The sequence below is a fragment of the Oreochromis aureus genome, linkage group 19 (assembly GCF_013358895.1).
Source record: "Oreochromis aureus strain Israel breed Guangdong linkage group 19, ZZ_aureus, whole genome shotgun sequence".
In the NCBI taxonomy this organism is placed as follows: domain Eukaryota; kingdom Metazoa; phylum Chordata; class Actinopteri; order Cichliformes; family Cichlidae; genus Oreochromis; species Oreochromis aureus.
In genome coordinates, this window is record NC_052960.1 from 9,908,586 (window position 1) to 9,929,344 (window position 20,759).

The 20,759-nt window shown below is 41.4% G+C and overlaps 3 protein-coding genes across 4 annotated transcripts in view; 2 read left to right on the forward strand and 1 right to left on the reverse strand.

Annotated features, from left to right (window-relative positions):
- Positions 1-4,112, forward strand: part of LOC116318044 (ubiquitin-conjugating enzyme E2 D2-like) — a 6,479-nt gene extending 2,367 nt beyond the window's left edge. The window contains exons 5-7 of the mRNA XM_031736945.2: positions 375-480; positions 800-893; positions 3,003-4,112. Of these exons, the coding sequence (XP_031592805.1) occupies positions 375-480; positions 800-893; positions 3,003-3,048 (246 nt within the window). The 3' untranslated portion in view covers positions 3,049-4,112. The remainder of the gene's footprint in view (positions 1-374; positions 481-799; positions 894-3,002) is intronic.
- A 1,206-nt stretch (positions 4,113-5,318) lies between these two features.
- Positions 5,319-17,191, forward strand: manba (mannosidase, beta A, lysosomal). 2 transcript variants are annotated; one of them, XR_005609375.1, is made up of 18 exons: positions 5,319-5,622; positions 6,646-6,740; positions 6,819-6,924; positions 7,013-7,186; positions 7,407-7,530; positions 8,084-8,253; positions 8,338-8,448; positions 9,982-10,133; positions 10,288-10,405; positions 11,502-11,588; positions 11,763-11,930; positions 12,221-12,439; positions 12,520-12,684; positions 13,140-13,284; positions 13,421-13,563; positions 13,869-14,126; positions 14,440-15,097; positions 15,234-15,368. XR_005609375.1 is itself a non-coding variant. In XM_031737050.2 (17 exons), exons 1-17 carry the CDS (start codon positions 5,422-5,424, stop codon positions 15,456-15,458), a joined length of 2,661 nt encoding a protein of 886 aa, XP_031592910.2. In that variant the 5' UTR covers positions 5,319-5,421; the 3' UTR covers positions 15,459-17,191. The 2 variants fall into 2 exon arrangements, 1 of the variants encoding a protein (XP_031592910.2); XM_031737050.2 differs by lacking the exon at positions 14,440-15,097 and having other exon boundaries at positions 15,234-17,191.
- sos2 (son of sevenless homolog 2 (Drosophila)) overlaps positions 16,553-20,759 on the reverse strand; it is a 39,956-nt gene continuing 35,749 nt past the window's right edge. Inside the window, exon 23 of the mRNA XM_031736979.2 lies at positions 16,553-19,611. Coding sequence (XP_031592839.2) covers positions 19,105-19,611 — 507 coding nt within the window. The 3' untranslated portion in view covers positions 16,553-19,104. The remainder of the gene's footprint in view (positions 19,612-20,759) is intronic.

Consider the following 20,759-nt stretch of genomic DNA (forward strand, 5'->3'; position numbering starts at 1 on the left):
GAAATATGGAAATAATCTGTCATGCTCTAGGCAGTTGTTAATATGAAAAAATGTCCAGTTTACAGCGTAAAGTATCAACAACAAGGGTCAAATGTTATACTTTAAAGTGCTGAACAGCACTTCCTTTACACATGAGGAAGATGCCTTCAAAAACACTACATTTATAGTAAATAGAGCAGGCCTTGTGATTCTTGCGCCATGAACATTGGCCAGTAGCCCACATGAAGTAATACCTGTCATTCCAGAACTTGACAGTCATGAGCGTCACACGTCAGTGCCTTGTGTCAAAGTATCTGAGTTGCATAACACGGACATGTTGTTGTCACTATGTTTTGTATAGCTTTTCACTGTGTTTTTGTTTATTTTTCTCTCAGGTTGCGTTTACGACAAGAATTTACCACCCAAATATTAACAGTAACGGCAGTATCTGTCTGGATATTCTCAGATCACAGTGGTCTCCTGCGCTTACTATTTCTAAAGGTATGAGGACATCTGTTCATTAACACCCAACTTATACAATTTACTTAGGCCCATATTTTTAACCAGGTATTTATTTCCCTGTTTTTTGGATCAGCAAGACCTGTACAAATAATATTTAATGTCTACAGTTTGAGTTTAAAATTTAGAATATGGTAAACCATTTCTTTACCTTAACATGCTAATATAAATTGTGTAAATAAATTGAAATGTCAAGGGAAATTAAACATTCCCTTTTTTTAAATATTTGTTTATTTTTTTTAAAGCCATCTAAAATATAATAAATGTTAAAGAATGCTTAGCATCCATATGTTTCTTGCAGTTCTTCTCTCCATTTGCTCACTCCTATGTGACCCAAACCCTGATGACCCGCTAGTGCCAGAGATCGCACGAATCTACAAAACAGATAGTCAGAAGTAAGTATAAATATTGTGTGGAAAAACTAACCTCTAAACATGTGAACTGACCAATTCTGTCTCCGAAAAGGAACAGCAGAGTTTTATGGTGCTCTGTTTGCAATAAGTGTTGCGGTTTCAAAGTTGCTGATTGCATTGATGTCAAATTTACCTTTATCTCTAGGGTATATTATAAAACCTAGTTTTATCCTATTAGGTACAATAAACTAGCACAGGAGTGGACAGTCAAGTATGCCATGCTTTAGGGTAAGGCCAAGAGCCATCACTGCATCTTGGCTAGTGCTAAGTGATCGGATATGTTGTGATGCTCTGCTCAGTACATAACTAGAGGCTTGAATCTGTTCTAAAGAGTGTGACTACACTGAGCTGCTTGTACTAATCTTTGTCTCTACGTGCCGAATAACATATTGACCCTGCTCTGCTCTCAGGGTGTGGGTTTGGAGTTTTATGTGCACCTTGATTTCCTGTAGTTGCACTCTCCTGCTGGAAATAAAGAAGTTAACTGAAAATTTCTGCCTGTGGATATAATGGACACTTGAGTATTGTGGTGTACCGCTAACACAGGGCAGAGGAAAATCAAGATGAAATAGAAAAACCCTTTTAGTGTTCCATGAAATTATAGTCTGGTAATAAGGAAGCGCCTCCTTAACTACCTATACTTTTTTTTTTTTTGTTCTTTTTAACCCCACAAGTTTTATTCTTTGGTGTGATTTCTAGTATCAACTTGTAGAGACTTGAGGATAATCCCACAGTTAATGATGGGTTGCCTGCATTTGTCAGTTGCATTGTTGAACAGATGTCACAGCATTGTGGAAAAATGTTCATGGTGATGCATTTAAGGACACTGCAACAGCTGGCTGTCAAAAAAGGCTGCATTCATAAGCTTGATGTCTGAAACTAAGGCAGGGCTGACAAACAAATGAGAAATGTGATATGATGGTTAGGTTTGTTGGATAAGAGCGTTGCTAATTGGCCAGTATTTTCAAACACGCCAAAGGCTTTTTGTTTTTTTGGGGGGTGTTTTTGTTTTTTTCCTCCCCTTTCCTCTCCCCACACATGAACTCTGGACAGTGAGGAGAAAATCAGGTTGTCTAAGTTGCCCTTTGTCATGTAGCACACAACAGGAAATGGTCTGCTTCAGATGCGTTCTCGCTGCGGAAATACTCAATTTGATTTAGACGGTGGTGCTTTGGGGTTGAGCGTGAAGGAGGCAGGACCCGACACCCACTCCATTCTCACATGCGCCCAATTGGACGTCACACAGACTTCTACAGGGTTGACAACTTAATGTCTGTTCTGACAACGCGCCTTTTTTTTTTTTTTTTTTTTTTTTTTTTTGTCCGTTCTCGCATTTGGCTTCTCCAGGTAATGTCGGAGTTCAGGGCTGCAGTGTGGTGTGAGAAAACTGCTTATGCAACAGTCTGCATTGGAAGTTATATCACCAGCAGTATAACACGTCATGTTTATCAAATGATTTACTGTGCAGGATTATTCCCAAGTGAAGAACAATTTTTATTATGAGATTAAAATGACCGGCTACCAGTTCTCGCTTAGATCACTCTAAATGTGGTTTGATTCAGAGGATACACTATGGCGTGGCGTGGGGTGGGGGGGTACGAATACAAATTTTAATTCAATGCTGGAACAAGAAAGAAATAAAACTTCCTAAAACAGGTAAGAAGCAAAGTAAGCTGAAACCACCCAAATGCAGTGTTAAAGTCCTTTTTATAATAGGATTTAATTTAATCTGGGTATAAACATGGATATTGAGAGTAGTAATGATGGCTCGTCTCATCACTCGGCCAAGTTCAAAAACAATGTTGTCTTTGCATGCACACATCTGCTAGCTCCAGCATGAAAAGGATTGTATACCCATCCCCCTCCAAAAAAAAAAAGTTCTGTTGCTTCACACTTGGACTTTTGACATCTTATTTCTGTGCTAATCTGGACGTGATCAGTCAGGGCGCTAACTTGGCATGGCCTTCAAAAAAAGTAGCAATGTGTTCAGGTGCATGAAGAAATGCTGCTGATATTTTGGGTATGACTTGAAGACAGGAATTTTTGTATTAAATCAGTGAAGTTAATGTTTGCCCCCCTTTTTCTTTGCAGATACACCAAAATGGCAAAAGAATGGACACAAAAATACGCAATGTGATGGGATCGTTTGGAACGCTGGTGAAAATGTGGTTGCTGGTTCAAACTTAAAATTTTGGGATTCTGTTTTACTTTTTCACTTTATTATTATTTTTTTTGTTTTTCTTTTGTTTTGTTCTTTTTGGTTAATCAGAGCATTTTACCCCTCCTTTTCCCACCTGCGCGCTCATAAGAAGATAGTGTTTTCTCTCTAGGACATGTGCCAGTTTCTGTAAAGTTTCGACTCCTGTTTTATACAGAGTTCAAATAAAAAAATGTATATAAATCACGAAAACTATCGTGGTCTATAGACTCGGCTTGAGCATGCACCGGTAAGAGTTTTCAACCCAAAATTGGTGATGATAGTCATTTACTCTGCACACACTTGGTAGAATCTGATGCAGCTGGTCTCCTCATGCTGAGCAGCATCAACCCTACGCTGATCCACTTGTACACAGACTGGATCCTCTGGGGTTGATACTTCGTCATAGGCCGGGCTTCTTTGAGCATTTGGGGCAAAGTCTGTGTTTTGCCATTGTTGTAAATTTTGAATTCTCAAATTGGCAGTATTCTGCTGCACTTAAGGAAAAAACAAATACAAATCTGTGACAATGAAGAAACTGTTTAGTGGACCCTGTCTGCCTCCAGGACCGGTGCGATGTCAGTTTGTTCTTCTGATGCATAGTAAATGAAGTTTATTATCTGAGGAAAGAAGTGTATCTTATTCCACTATCAAAGTGTGTACAGAGAAGCACAGCAGTATATATCAATGTTAAAGAAACAAATGTAAGAACTTCAATGTTGTATTTTATGCATGTTAATAAAGGTAGGCTATATTATCTGATATGTTTCTGCAAATTATGTGGATTGTAAGGTTGAACAGTTGGAAAAAATTTGGTTCCCCTCAAAGGCTTTCTACTTCTTTTTGTTATTTAGAAGCCAGTAGTTGAGCTCTTAGTTTTACACCCACTCGAACACTGTCTTCTTGTAGCCCTAAAAATATGATGCAAAGCTGATGGTTGATAATCAACTTGTCGCTCTGTTTCTTTTTAGTTTCCCTTCAATAAAGTTACTTAAACCATAAAACCAGTGTGATATTCGTTTTGTTTTTTTTGTTTTCATTTGATGCATTTAAAAATCCCCTGAACACTGCTTGACTTTGAAGACTATACTGAAGTCTTGTCTTTAGTAAAACCATCTGTACCATGTTTTAAGTACCATACTGTGTGAATGTTACTGAGACACCTCTTGCTTTTGTTTTGTAACTGATGCAACAATTGCAACATAACCAAATTTGGTGTATAAGGTAAAAGCTGAGTTCATACAATTCAAATGACCTTGAAACTCAGTATTTGGTATCAGTTTTATTTTTCACCAAACCCATTTCACCCTCTGGCAAGTGTGTGGGTTTTTTTTTTTTTTTTTTTTTTTTTGTTTGTTTGGTTTTTTTTGTCGTTTCTTTAACTTGTCTTCAGGAATACCTCATGAGGGACATTAAAGCTCTATGCATATTTGCTGGTTTTTGTTCCTTCTCTCAGGATAATCCCACATAGCTTCAATAATGAGGTCTGCGTTCTGGGAGGGCAATCCATTACTGATGGTGTTATAATGGCTTGTTGACTACTCTTCCAGTGAGACCATTTCTGATGACCCATTAATGAACAATAGATCAACTGAAGGGTCAGAATTTAAAAGATCCCTGAGTTAGGTACCTTTTTAAAAAATACTTGATTCGTATGTCAGTGGTAAGTGATTTAACAAAAAATATAGCTTTACAATGACTAAGCTTTATACTAAGCTAAGAATGAGTGAAAAGGCAGCAAATGTCCAAAGAAAAACTTCAAAGGACCTTCAGAAAGTCTGGCTCTCTAGAAATGATGTAAAGAAACGAAGAGTGACTAAATTTTTTCACAATACTGTATATTGTTAGGCTTAGAAATATTGTCTCCTAAGAGATCTGCTAAATATAAAGGCTTTCTCCGACTTCCATTTTGCTTGAGTTGTTTTCCATAGTTTTCCATAATTGCTCACCATGTCGGTAAATGTTGTATACACACCCTTGTGTTTAAAAATGCAAAACACTCCCTTATTTGGTCCCTCTAAGATAAGTAAATCTGTTTATGTTGATTAGGAAATTATGCTTTTAAAAAAAAAATTAAATTCATGTTTAAATTATATTTTTATATTAAAGCTGTAGCAGGATTTTGTTGAAAGGTGAGTTAACAAAGCTTCTCTTTTTCGCGCCTTAACTTCCTGCCTGCGAACAGCTGACTACCACGAGCGTCTCACGTGACAAACACGGAAGCCCAGTATCGGTAAACGAAGCTAGAACGAAAAGAGTACACAATTATGAAAGATTGAGTGAACTCTCCGTGCCTACAACGAGCTCTAAACTATGCTGCTGCATGTGCGCCTCTGTGGCTGGGCCTGCTGGTGTTTGTTTTCCGGTGTTTTCTCGGTGTTTTCTCTGCAGCAGCGTCTCACTGTGAGCCTGAACGGCAAATGGAGGCTGTCAAACTCCAACGGTTCATTGTTACTGCCTGCACAGGTCCCAGGCTGTGTCCACTCAGCTCTGCAGCAGCAGGGATACATCACGGTAAGACGATCCACTTCATGGTGTTAATTTGTAGTCTCTAATCTTTGATTTATGTGCATTTAAGTAATGCATTTTTAACTGATCCCTATAAATCTTATTCTATGTAGGCATTTATCAAATGTTTAGATTGTGTGTAAAATATATTAGATCAGACAGCCTGCATGAGTGAAAGACATTTACAAGTGAGACTAAAGGTTAATCCCAGTTCCAAGAAGGAAACAAATGTCAAAACTCTGAGTATATGTCTGCTGTTCGAAGTATTTACTGCAAGGAGCAGCAGGTTTGTGATAGGTGACAAATGGTCTTGAGCAATAGTTATCCAGGCTTTCTGAAGGTCTTTTTCACTCATTTTCTGGTGAGTCCTTGAACCCGACCATTTTAAGAACAATGCTTTTGTTCGTTTGTTCATTTAATAAAGCTCTTAACACTGATCTATGCATAAAACAATTCAAGTATAAAACAGGGACCTAACTGCAGGGAAAAACCAATGTTCTCTTTACACATAAAAACCTAGCATATAACCCATTATATCAAGAAGGTGATTCCCAAAGAGCTAATAGCTGAAAAAATGGCATATCAGCATGATGTGCAATGTGTCTTTAAAAAAAATTGAGGAAAGTGGAAAAGTGAAGGACAAATAAAGAAGTGACAGACCCACCAAACTACCTACAGTGAGTGAACAGTATCTGAAAGGTCTGATTCAGCTGATCCAGCTTCTGTTCATTGAAGCCTGATCAGAAGGTCTCTGTGGACAGGTTGCTGTCAAGAACCCATTCATAAGGAAGGGAAGCCAAGAGAAAAGGTTGGAGTATGCCAAGTTACACAAGAGCTGGACTGGAAAAACATACAGTGGAACATTGTCAGTCATTGATTGGCCTCCCCAGAGCCGCACCCTTTAAACACGTTATGCACTGACATAAAATGTACTGCATGTGCTGGTAAAACATTTGACAGCCAAAAACTAAGAGAGGACTAGCATTTGTCATTCCTGGTAGATAAACCCTGTCCTTTTTTGTCTTTCAGGACCCGTATTTCAGGTTCAACGATGTCTCTTATCGATGGATTGCACTCAACAACTGGACATACACAACCACATTTACATTGTCTGCTGAGCTGAGGTCACTATACCAGTATAGGTCATAATTTAGAGACTTCTTGTGCTCTCTCTCTAACTAATCTGCGGAATCTCTTGATAGTGTCAAGCAGAAGGTGCTTCTTGTGTTTGATGGCGTGGACACCGTTGGGTCGATTTCACTCAATGGGATTGCTCTTGGAAAGACCTACAACATGTTTTGTCGATATGTATGTTTAACTTGAAACAAGCACAAAGCGCCCCCCCACATGTTCTTGCATATGTATCACCTGTGTGCTGTGCTTCTTTGGTATGTAGGACTTTTCTGTGAAAGACCTGCTGAAAGACGGCGAAAATGTTCTGCAAGTTGGTTTGCTGTCACCGATTCTTTACGCATCTGAGCAGAGGAAAGCTCATACGTCTTACGTAGTTCCTCCTGAATGTCCTCCAGGTGTCCAAAAAGGGGAATGCCATGTCAATTTTATCAGAAAAGTAAGTCCCTCCCTTCTAGAAAATAAACTGATAAAAACAGAGAATGAATACCTTCAAACATAACAGCAAACCCTTTATAAATAAAGCTTAAAGCCTGCCCTTCCGTGGTATTGTGAAAGCTTGACTTTAAAATCCACTGCCGTGGATGACATGAGCCAATACATATGAACCTGTAACTGTGCCTGAACTAAAATAAACCTCAGTGTCTGTGTTGGTCCAGGAGCAGAGCTCTTTCGGTTGGGACTGGGGACCTTCGTTCCCCACGATGGGACTGTGGAAAGGCGTTCGACTCGAGGCTTTTGATATTCTGCAGCTCGTCCAGGTTTCCTCTGTCCCTCTCTACAGTACGTCCCATCTAATCTTGATCACCAACCTTTTCTTGGGAAAAAATGGATAGTCAAACAGGGGCGCTTTCAGATATAAGGAGAATTTTATAAAGCCTTAGTGTCTCTCCTCTGATAGAGAGTAGTGCATTATTTATCAGTTGCATAAGAGCAGTTGTGTAAGACGCAGGCACTCAACACATAAAGGAATTTTATTTATTTATTTTTTGCGAGCTGCACTGCATTTAGATTTTTGGAGTTCAGTGTTCTGTTGTGACTTCCTCAGGAAGGATCTTGGGCTATTAGGGCTATTTTCCAGAAAGTTCTGAGAATCTTCCCGATAGTTTTAAGAATTAACTCACCAGATCTTGCTGAACCTTTTAACTGCTTCCTGCACGCAGATGGGGAAAAAAACACAAGGCATTCTTAAAATGCTTTTCATGGCTGCGTCGTCCACGCTGTCCATTCAGGATTTGATTTCCTTTCTTATAGCGTGAAAGCATATCACAAAAGCTTTCTCTCTTACTTATTCCAGTATTCCCTGTGTCTTTTTTTGAATAATCAATCTGTCCAGATGATGCCTTCTCCCAGTGGAGGGTGCAGGTTGAGCTTCTTATAGATGCAGTTCAGACAGCACGTGGCCAGCTCACACTCTCCATACCTGAACTGGATTCAGAACAAACCTTCCAGACACACTTTAACCCTGGAAAGACCAAGAGCAACTTCACCATACTCATCAACACGGTACTTGAAATGACTCAGTCCCATTGTTGTGTGTAATATCAATTACCTGTCCATGCTCATGCTTTGTTTTTTTTCTTCATTCAGGCCAATCAGGTGAAGCTATGGTGGCCAAACGGACATGGAGAACAACCGTTTTACCGTCTCACTATCAGAGGATTTCAGGATGAGTTTTTAATTTTCAGCACAGAGTCTAAGGTGAGAGTGTGCTGCCTGTCAGCACTTGCAGTCTCCTCATTTTTTATTTATGGATTTTAATCACAGTTGAATTTATCGCAGCCTCCAAGTCTGAAAACTGAAGACAATGCGGATAACTTAAACCTGTAATGTTTAAAAAAGGCCAGCATCGAGTGGGGTCTTACGGTTACAAGACAAAGTTTGGTTCTGTAGAAATGACCCTACTTCTCACATGATTTATGACTTTATTGAAGAATAAAGTCATAAATATTTATGGGTTTTAATCACCGTGCAATTAATTGGGTCAACAGTTTTATCTATCTCTTCTCTATCTCTATTGTTCTGTGTCTACTGAGTGAACAATGTCCCTGAGTTTCACAGTAACTCACGTGTGATGTCCAGTTTAACAACAAAAGTGCAGAATTTAATGCAGACTTCACAAACAAATAGCTGATGAGTTTTTATTGGATTTTCTCTAAACCACACAGAATCAAAAGTATACAGCATCAGATACACACGTACACTCTCAATAACATTTGGTTAAATGTCCCTTAGCAAGTTGTGCCTTGACTAGAAGCTTTTGATTTACATAAACAAGCTTCTGCCATAATTCTGGCTGGTTGTTTGACCATTCTTTTTGGTAGAATTGGTAGAGTTAGTTTAAAATGATCGGTTTCCTGGCACAGACCCGGCTTTTAAGCATAGTCCTCAAATTTTAATAGAGTTGAGGTTGTGGTTGCCGCTTTTTAGACTGCTTTATCCATTTGAAAAACAGTTTTGATACATGTTTGAGATCATTGTCCTGTTGAAAGACCCCAACCGTGTCTAAATTTTAACGTTCTAACTTATGAAGTTGAAGATTTTGGAGGTAATCCTCAGTTATTCCATCCACTTTGTGGAATGTACCAGTATCACTGGCAGCACGACGGCCCCAGAGCATGATGCTACCACCACCATGCCTAACAGCTGGTGCACTGGTCTTAGGTTTTAAAGCCTCACCTGTACACCTCCAAACACATCTCTTCTCATTGTCGCCAAACGGCTCAATCTATGTCTACAAATGAATAGTTTGAAAAGGAGACTGTCTTATTGACGAAATAAAAAGCTACTACGACAATACAGCTTCCCTAAAAGCTCTAAAGTACTCTATATTGAATTGAAAATTAAGCAGTAAGCACTTTTTCATGTTTTTTATAACAATAATACTTTATTAATGTAAGTTTTCACTTGTGCAAACACACCTGTTTCCTTCTTATCTCATTCTTTCCGTCTCCCTGATGATCTCTTCCTTTTCCTCCGTTGCACCACAGTCTCACTCACAAATGACTGTTGAAATAATAATGAAGTAGAGTTCAGAGTGTTTTTCTCAGGAAAAACACTTTTTGGATGTGTCCACTTAGAAAAGGAATTCTTTGTTGAAAAATAAAATACTTTTCACCCTTTTTCATTTTCATGCCACTTGCCCCACATTGAATGGGACAGTTGAAGTTTTCACTGATTTTTAAAGTAGCTGTTGTAGTAAATTGGAAGTGCTCATGGGAGTATCTCCCCCAGGTGTATTTTCGTACCGTGGAGCTCATCCAGGAGCCAGTTGTTGGATCCCCGGGCTTGAGCTTTTATTTCCGTATCAACGGAAAACCAATTTTCCTCAAAGGCTCCAACTGGATCCCAGTCCACTCCTTCCAGGACCAGGTCACCCCTGATGTGTGAGTGGAGGTTGATTCTTTTGAGTTCAGTTAAGTGGTCACTGCTTAGTTTAACCTATATTCCTCTTTTGCCTCATGTGTGTAGGTACGTGTCGGGTCTTTTTAGTATTTTACTTTCATTAATGCCGGATCTTTCTGTCTGTCTGTCTTGCAGCTTAAAGAACTTGTTGCAATCAGCAGTAGATGCTAACATGAATGCCCTCAGGGTCTGGGGAGGAGGAGTGTATGAACAGGATCTCTTTTATGAAATTTGTGATGAGTTGGGGATCATGGTAAGTGACGCTGCCCTCTAGTGTTTAAAAACAAAACTTTAAATACTTGTTTCATTGTGTCCTTTGAGACATTTGTAGCGATAACCACAGGTGCAAGAGACCAACATAAACCAAGTGATATTTACTGCCGTGGTCTATTAACTGAAGATGATACAGTTCTTTGGATAGAAAGTTTATTGTAGTCTTGATATATAATAGAGTATCCTTTATGGGTCTTTGAAATACTGATGTGGTACGTGACTTTTCTGCAGGGTTTTTTGTATGTAATTGTCTTTATAAGGTTTTGCAGATCAGGACATAATAAAAATAATCTGGTCCTTAGCAGGTTTTAAAATTGGTAAATACAACCTCAAATAAACAACTCGTGGCATATTAGACAAAGTCATCATTCAACAAAAATAAGCCAAATTGCAGAAACTGTGAACAACTGTTTAAAACCTCACTGCTTCCATAGGATTCAACAGGATAAGTACGGCAGTCCAAGAGCTGAGACGTAGCTCTTTCTCTGACTGCACAGTGGGGGAGCGGTGATGAATTGGGTTTGTTTGGCAGCCACAGGACCTGGACACCCTGAGCTTCTCTGTATACCAATTTATCCTTTGTTTGATGTGAAGCCATCTGTCTGACACCTAACGTTTGGGGCAATGGGAGGATGATCAGAATGGCTGAAAAAGAAAAGTATGCAGACGTTGTGATGACCCAGTCAAAGTCCAGACCTCAGGCTGATTGAAATGCTGTGGCGGGATGTTAAAAGAGCTGTGCAAACAAATGCCCCCAAAAGCTCAATGAACTGAACCAATGAGAGACCGATAAAGTCAGTTAAAGGTGGTTCTATAGACTACTGATTGAGTAGTTGTAGTAGTCATTTTAAGACCTGATGAGGACTAAAACATTTTTTTGTTTACCCGAAATGTAAACCTTTATTGACAGACTGTACACTGCTTTGTGTAATATGACATCCAGCTTTATGCCAGTTGTTGTGCTCTTGCACATGTATGTAACAGTCTGTGGTATTTTTACATGACTTTGGTTGTGTAACACCACTGAACATATTGTAAACAGATGGTTTGCTCACTGTGTTTAAACACGTCTTTAGGTTTGGCAGGACTTCATGTTCGCTTGTGCAATGTATCCCACTGAGACCGACTTTATACAGACAGTAAGAGAAGAGGTCGTCCAGCAGGTCAGTTGATATACGGATGTGATTGTTTTATTTCTTGAAGGTGTAAAATACTGGATAAACAAACCAAACACACAGTTTCTCTCGAAAGGCTTCGAGAGGAGATTTAAAATTCTAAAGAAGCTTGAAGTGATTTTTCTCTTTATTTCTTTCTCTTATTTTATTTTTACTGCTCAGGTTCAGCGCCTGAAGTCCCACCCCTCTATAATAATTTGGAGCGGTAACAATGAAAACGAAGCTGCTCTGGCGACAGATTGGTTCGACATCCCAGCTTCTCAAAGGCCAAAATACATCAGAGACTATGTGATGCTTTATGTAGATAACATAAAGAAGGTTGTGCAAGAGGTGAGAGTCTGGTTATGTCACACTTAATGTAAGGATCTGTGTTTTAAATGACTGATTTATCTGTATTGTAATTTACGGTACTGCCAAAGTGTTTTTCCCTTCCAGATTTATTAGTTTTTTACATATTTGCCACACTTGCATGTTTCAACAAAGATAATCGAGTAAATACAAAACGCAGGTTTTAAAAAAAAATGTTTTAATTATCAGGAACTGGAGCAATAGTCTTTCCCAGCACTGTATTTTCAGTATTACTCCTGCAAATCGGTAGAAACAAGTCCCGTCTCCTTCAGGAGGACCAGAGTCGCCCGTTTCTCGTCTCCAGTCCAACAAACGGGGCTGAATCGGAGCAGGAGGGATGGGTGGCGGAGAATCCCTACGATCCTCACTACGGAGACGTTCACTTCTACAGCTACATCCTCGACTGCTGGGACTGGAGGACCTTCCCTCGGACGCGTTTTGCCTCTGAATATGGTTTCCAGTCCTGGCCGTCCTTTTCCACTTTGCAGCCGGTAACTAAATATTATAAAGAAAGAAGCAAACATGGATTAAAGTTGCTGACTGTTTGTGTTTTCCTTTTATGATGCTGCAGGTTTCCATTAAAGAAGACTGGAGCTACGGCAGTAATTTCACTTCCCATCGTCAACACCATGAAGACGGAAACCAGCAGATGATCCTGCAGGCTGCTCTACACTTCCACCTGCCAAACGCCACCGATCCCCTGAAAAGATTTACAGATACTCTCTACATCACTCAGGTGAGGTGCAAACCGTCCACGTGTGTGATACTTTTAAGGTGGTATTCAGACTGTCAGTGAAAGAAAACCAACCTGAGGGGAGCAGAAGCTGTCGTGGAGATTTGCTTGAGTGACCTCTTGAACCTCAATGTTCCAATTGGGTGGTCCAGGCGGATGTGACTGAATGCAGAACTGATTTTCAGCAGCATCTTCCAAGATCTGGTACAAAAACTGGCGGTCATCTAGGCACCTCAGGCTGGGGGCGTCTTGTTGTGTGCACAAGAACATATGTTGCTTATTTAATGATCTCCTCCAAAACAAGCAGTTCAACAAAACAGCCGAAGCTAATTTGTCTATATCCCAAGTTACAAATGCAAGAGTCGCTGGCAAAAAAAAGCATAAAATAATGTTATTTTTTAAGCCGCTCAGCTCTGTTAATGTTGTCACACAGTTTGCTGACTGTACTGTATGTCCAGGTCATGCAGGCCCAGTGTGTGAAGACTCAGACGGAGTTTTATCGGAGGAGTCGGAGTGAAATTATAGAGGGCAAAGGTCACACCATGGGTGCGCTGTACTGGCAGCTCAATGATATTTGGCAGGCGCCTTCCTGGTCGTCGATTGGTGAGTGGCAAGACAAGTTGTTTGTGTAGACTGCTTCAGAACTTTGTGTTCTTAGCTTTGGTAGTTTGATCATTTTAACGTGGAGGTTGTTTTCTAAAATACTTACATAGTCATCTTTGTGTATCTGCTTGCACAGAGTTTGGTGGAAAGTGGAAAATGCTGCATTATTTTGCACAGAGCTTCTTTGCAGCCGTCCTTCCTGTTGCTTTTGAGGAAGACGACACACTGTTCATCTACGCCATTTCAGACCTGAGCCGTGACCTGAAGCTGAGGGCTGTGGTAGGCTTTAGGAGGCAGAATAATTTATTATTTATTAGTCCCATGTTTGTCTGTTTTCAGTGATGAACATCTTTAAAAATCAAAGTTTTAGCTGCTGTTATGTGATGCTTCATGGTAAAATGAGGGTGGTAATATGTTTATGTAAAATATGACAGAATATATATATAAATAAATTACATTCCTCAGTTTCTGTTGATAAAAACAGGAATATTTTCTCAAGTCTAAATGCTTGTAGGGGTGTGCAGATCAGTTGAACTGTAAATTTAAACCGGCGCTGTTAATGTTGTCGTACTTTTGTGCATCAGGTGAATGTGTTCTCCTTGACTGAGCTGGATCCAGTTTGCACGCTAAACTCAAGCATGCTGCTTGTGCCCGGAGGTAGCGCTGTGGCTGTCTTCAAACAGCCCGTCGCCACCCTGCTGGCAGGATGCGGAAACTGTACCCGTCTTACCTGCCTGCTCACCTTCCAGCTGGAGGACAACAGCAGCCAGCAGGGTCCCACTAACCACCACTTCCTCTGCTCGCCCAAAGATGCTCAAGGACTCCGCAGACCCAACATTACAGTAAGCGTTGATTTTTACTCAGAAAGCGCAGCTTCTACAGGCATAACAGCACTTGGAAGCCATTTTTTTAAACAATCTTTAAAAGATTATTATCACTGGGACCAGTGATGATAGCCCTTGGTATTTCTCTACCTTCCCAGGATCTTAGCTCGGTCGTTCTACCACCCTTGTGTGGGCATCTCCAATTTTGACCTAGGGACTTCCAGGTTATACACTACGCAGGCCACTTGGTTATGGCTTCCACCCTGCTGTTATGTGCTGGATATGTCAGGGGCAGCCTGGTAATGGAGCTTGTTCCTGTGCTGTCTTTCAGTCCAGCTACCTCCACTATCTGCCACTGGTACATACCATGCAGGGGTCTGTCCTTCCATGATGGTTCCTCCGGTATTCACTGAGCAGTTGGATTGTGGTGCTGACACTCACCAGTCCTTCTGCTTAGCGTACAGCCTCAGGGTGAAGCCCTCCCATGCAGGAGCTTTCTTGTCTTGATGTCAAGACAAGGCCAGCTTACTATCCAAGCCAGGTACCTGATCACGGGCAGGGAGTAGGTCTTGATTCATTCACTCTCACATTCACAATGTGGAGGCAAGCTACAGTTGTAGCCAACTACTTTGCTGTATATCCTGGCATACTTGATGTCATCCATGTACAGTAGGTGTGCCGTATCCAGTCTTGCCAATCAAGGCCATCTCTTTGGTACCACACTTGACTTGTACTTGGTTATGGTTATGCCTGATTATCTTATCATCTAGGAGTATAGGCACTCACAAAAGCCAAGATATCCTTCATGAAATCGCACTTGGTACCTAATCTCGGGTGGGGGGGGTAATGATATCTCCCCCTGACCTGGCGTCCTGGCTCCCCCTTGCCGTAGCATTTTGGTCGTACCTCATTAAGCTCTAGCTGTAAGGACCCTTACTGGATACAGACACCCCAGGTGGGAATCGAACATGCGATCCTCTGCGCCAAAGGTGTGTAGTCTAACCACTACGCTATCCAGCTATATACATATGTATATACATATAGATATATATAGATATACACACACACAAGGTTTTTTCATTTTATTATTTAAGTCACTAAAGACTGATGCGTCCTTCCACACAGGCGAAGGTGGAAGAAAAAAAGACATGCTTCTCAGTGACCCTCCACTCTGACTCCGTGGCTCCTTTTGTCTGGCTCGACGTGGGAAACATCCCTGGACGTTTCAGCTCCAACGGCTTCCTGATGGTTTCCAGAAACAGGACAGTTGACTTTACCGCGTGGCGTCCTACCAGCGTCGCAGAACTTACTGCGTCCCTTACAATCACATCTTTAAGAGACATTTACTGACCTGAGACGAGCCACCTTTCCTGTTGAACTTTAGAAAACGGGAACGGTAAAACAAAAATCGAGTGAACAGATGCAGGCACTGCTCACAGGACATTCAATTCAACAGAGAAGAGTATATATATATTTTCTTGCTTTTAATATTGTAAAAACAATAAAGGTTATAAACTCATAAAATATGAAAGCCATTTATTTTTGTCCACAGTACATACAGTTGTAAGTTCTATTAAAAGATAAACTTTTAACGGTCTCATACCATCCATCCACCAGTCTGTCACAGGGTGTAACATATAGACACAAACAACCATTTGCACTCACACCTATGAATTTCCAATTTAGCGTTTCCAGCTAACTTATCCTCACTAACTGCATGTCTTTGGGAGAGAACCCACATACTCCACACAGGAAGACCCCAGCCTGATGGTGGAATTGAACTCAGGACCTTCTTGCTGTGAGGTAACAGTACTAACCACTGTGCCACCCATGATTCTGTCTTCTGTCACACTGGTTAAATCACAGGTGTCGAACTCCTCAAGGGCCGGTGAGATGATCCATTTTTTCATTTAAGAGGTTTTATTTTTAAACATGTAACTTCAATATGGCATGTACACGATGTACACAAAGGAAGCAGTTAAGGTTTTTCCTGGACAGATGTTGTATGGAGTTAGAAATGGAAAGCGATGTTTTACTGGTTTTTCCCTCTTCAATATTTATCATTGCTCACAAATAAGACCAAAGTATTTCTTATCCAGTCACTTTATTACTGAAATAGTCGATAGCTGCCCTACAAGGTGTAACTAATAAACTGGCCAGTGAGTGTATCCTCTTAACTTGACCTGCATGTGATGTGAATTCTAACTACAGAAAAATCATCAGTTACACTCTCTGAATGGGCACTGCACTAGTTGGGCAACTCAGTGATGAAGCAGCTTCTCTATCGCTGATGCGACAGTGACTTATTGATCTTTTGATGGGGTCTCTGCTGCCGGTCTGCTCACAGATGCAGTTTCAGAGTGCCCTGCTCAGAATAACAATTGGCCTCATTTCCACTGTCTACATATAAGGGAACAAAATGAAGAGAAAGGAGTAGTTCAGTACAAAATAAGACTGGGTGATTTATTAATCTCATCAAGACCATTAATACAAAGCAGTTAAAAGGCCACATACCATCAAATAAACCAAATGCTGGATCAAGCTGTTACACTGCCACCAAAAAGGTTCTGTTGAGGGTTTAAAAAGGGGAAAAAAAAAAAACATCTCCTGAAATGAACCCCAACAATCCTGATATGAGAAACTTGGGACAAAAACATGGGCAAAAACAGTCAAGTGCAGTCACTTCTACTCTTTATGGAAATCCTCCTATGCACTCCTTTCATCCCTAGTTGGATCAAAAACTGAATTATCCACCGTCGTCGAGCACGAGGAATAGAGGGGCTCTGTACTTTCGGCGCAAAAGCAAAGAGATAAAAGGGCACGAGTGAGGTTTTTTTTTTAAGCAATTCTGCTCACGGCGGTCGAACATGTCAGACCCAGCATGGGGGATAAAAGCGAGGCGGTAGACGTGTGTTTGTTCTGCCCTGATCCACGTAGAAAGCAGGTTTAACAGTTGCATAGGACCACTGTGTTTACAAACATGACCTATAACAACTGTGGCTCTTCAACAGTACAGCCTAAAGTGCACAAAGTGTGTTTCTCAGGAGAAAAAACTAGAAAAAAAAAAAGGGGAAAAAAAAAAATTCAAATTATTTACTATGCTCCAATACTTGCAGTTGAATTTACGTCTGCATGTATTCAACTGGAACTTTAAAACAATTCCAACCTCTGTTTAATGAGTGTAACCATTAAAAAGTCTTGGAGGAGGAAAAAAAAAGGCAATTAGTAGGATGTACAAAGTGAAGGTCGCGTTAAGTGCTTGGCATACTGAACTGTAATTTCATTGCTTTGAAACACCTAAGGGGCAGGGAAGAAATAATGGCTTTCCTTAGTTAATAAATTGGAGATTGTCTGTGAGTAAGTTAGTGACGGTGACCTGCGTCTGAGTTTTTTCTTTTTTATCCAACTGTGGCAGCAGTGGATTATTAGGCAATATTTGACTGAACAGATGTGGATGAGCGTACAATACAACAGAAAAAAACTTTGTCACTTTATACAAATTATTTAGTTAGTGTATACATGTTATATATACACACACACAGTATCCACAAACATGTACAATTTCATAGTGTATAGCTTTGTTCTAAACATTACATAGGCAACTTTATTTTTATTTATTTTTTTTAGCATTTTAGACACCGTTTACTTATTTTCGTGAAGTAGAAAACAAAATAAAAGGCACATTTTGAGCATGATGCGAGGATTATTTCAGTCTTTCCAAAAGGAAACAAAATGTTTCAAGCAAATTAAAGAAAAAAAAAAAAGAGAAAGAAGAAGAAGCTGGGTTAAAAAGTTCCTTTTTCATGGATTGGTGGTTGTTTTTAGGTCTTTGGAGCAGCCACCGGCGGCTCGTGGGCAGACCCAGCTTTGGTGGGAGGATGCGTGCTTCCAGTGCTAAGTTTTAATACCAAAGAAGAAGAGTTGGCCATGAGGGTGGCTTCTGGAGAGGAGCACAGTGTCAGACAGCAGCGCACATCCTTAAGGGGTTCGGTTAAGACATCGGCTTTTGAAGAGCAGGAGGACACGTCGGAGTCCTTGTCTTCGACCTGGAGGTGCTGTTTGATATCGTGGCAGACTTCCCTCCATCGTGCAGCGCAGACGGATGTTTTATTTATTTAGTAAGTCCAATCAAAACCTGCTGACTTTGCCCAAAACTGATGTGCAAATGGAGTGTTCTCAGCTCTCGTTTTCAAGACTGCGCTGAGAGAACTGGAGCCTGGGGTCAGAGGTCAACGCTGTTGGATTTATTTTTAAAGGCAACGTTTTGTGGCTGTGGAGAGGCCCGTCTTCAAAAAGAAAAAAGAAAAAGTTTGACTCGTGTTCTTACAGTCACAGTGTTCAGCTGAGATACAAGGTGTGAGGGGGGAAGGGGATTCAGTGTCACCTCCTTGGTGTTTCTGCTAATGTCACATTTATTTAAAAAAAAAAAAAAAAAAAAAAAATCCCTTATCCCCCTGCATAAAAATAAGACTTTGGCAACTGTTTGCTTTCAGTTAGGAAAAACAATGAAAACATCTGCTGCTTACAGCCACTGTGGGAGAGCTACATCTGTGAGCTGCAGCAGGACTCCAAATCACGTCAATGCCCAAAAGAAACAAAAGCACGACAGTTGAAGCTACAAAATCCAAGGTCCCCACATTCTCCCCTCCTCTCCGCCATCCCGACTGGTGACGGAGGTGTAGGGCTGTGGGGTAAGTGAAGTGTGTGAGACATGAGAACTTTTATCATCAGGAGCAGTAGGTAACGCTCCAAGCCGACAAACACTCCTTGGTGTTTAATAGCTGGCACACCGGTGTGGGTTTCTCATTGGCACGGCGGGTTTTAACGATGTGGAGGTGGAGCTACCGATCCCCCTGAGAGGCACAGCGGGGGTTGGTGGAGTTTGTATGTTGAGCAGTGTTTTTCTTTCAGATCAGTAGCTTTGAGTCATCTGTGTTGTAGTTTGAAGGAGCAAGTTTGAAGTTTGCCTTTCGGTGGTGGTGAAGGAAAAGTTGGCTCAGTGGCTGCTGTCGGTGTTCTCCACCAATGAGAGGCTTTGTACTGGTGCCTGTAGCGGCTCCCTTTTGTATGTCTTTGGTGGGAGTTTAGGGAGGTGTGGGCTGGAGTTGTAGCGAGGGGGGACAGGTGGAGCAGAGGTGGGAATAGAGAGAGGGCAGAGGCTATTCTGGCTGGCGCTGAGAGAGCAGCCCCGCCTGGCAATACGAGGGGACGGTGTGCTGGGTGGCGTGTTTGGGGAACTGGGCGAGCTGCCGTAATCCCAGGTATATCGGCCCACGGGCGAAGGCTGGTTGACAGGGTAGTTGATGAAGATCTCCGGGGGTCGCTGGGGCACCGGGGGAGGCGTGTCTGGGATGGGGTCGCGGGGTGGTGGTGGAGGAGGGGGGCTGGGCAGGGGGCCATCGGTGGGAGGGCCGTTGTAGACTGGGGGTCGAGGCTGGTTCCTGTGCAAAGGAGGCGGCACCCGGGGAGGGATGGCGGGAGGGCTGTCGGACCTGGAGCTCAGCTGAGACACAAACACATAGGAGGTGTGTCAGACTTACTACACATGCTGCCCTGTTTATTGCACATCACTGATTCCTAACACAGTGCTCTACATCCCCACAAGGGGGCTTCAGAGAGAGCTGAGAGATTTGAGATATCAGAAAGCATTCATGCCATGTGAAGTTATTTTCTTACAAAGTTCTGGACGTTTTCTTTGCCTAGTTTATTTAGTTACTATGTGGAAAAAGCTGGTAAAAATCTGGGTTTGTTTTTTCCAGCTCAATTTAAAATGTAAGCATTACAGTCCTTTCCCTGAGGCCTCAGAGCTGGTTAGCATCCATCTGGTAACCACCAGCTGCGAGTGCTTGTGGGGTGAAGCTGATCATAGAGGCTGCCGGACCAAAAACCTTGGCATTACCTAACGGATTGCCGTGCTTGCCCATGGTTTGCGTGGAAGATGCCGAGTTGTGCGCAAATATGCATCGTTTTACTCTCCAAACAGTCTCCTTCAAAGTAAAAGCTGTTCTGACACCAACACATTTTAAAAAGTGTAACTTTTACTCTCATCCCAGCATCAACCACTTGGTGGGCATTTTACTAGTGCAAACTACAGGTGACTGCAGCAGTCTGATTACAAACAAAAGCAACTGCAGTTAGGTTTTCGGTGTAGCAGCATATACTAGGCTTTAAATATGATGAGTTTGTAGCAAGGAATGAGCTCAAATTAGGAAGGAAAAGCACTCGTCTACCTTTGCATACATATGAACGAGTGACATTTTATTCTTAATCCACCCTTTCACAAATGTTTGCAGAAGCATGCCTAGGTGCTCGATTTTATACACCCGTGGCCATTAAAGTGATTGGTTCACCTGAAATCAGGGGGTGAATGAATACTTTTGAATACTGTAGCGTAGGAACAACTCATTTACCATAAAAGCTGGTAGTTGTCAGATGGGCTGTGTGACTGAGGCCTAAGAGATATTTTAACCTTTTCATCCATCCATTCTTTTCTGCTTTTCCTTATCAGGGTGCAGGGGGTGGAGCCTATCCCAGCTACAATAGAGCGAGAGGCAGGGTACACCCTGGACAGGTCGCAGGTCTGTCACAAGGCTAACATAGAGAGACAGAACCATTCACACTCGCATTTACACCTAAGGGCAATTTAGAATC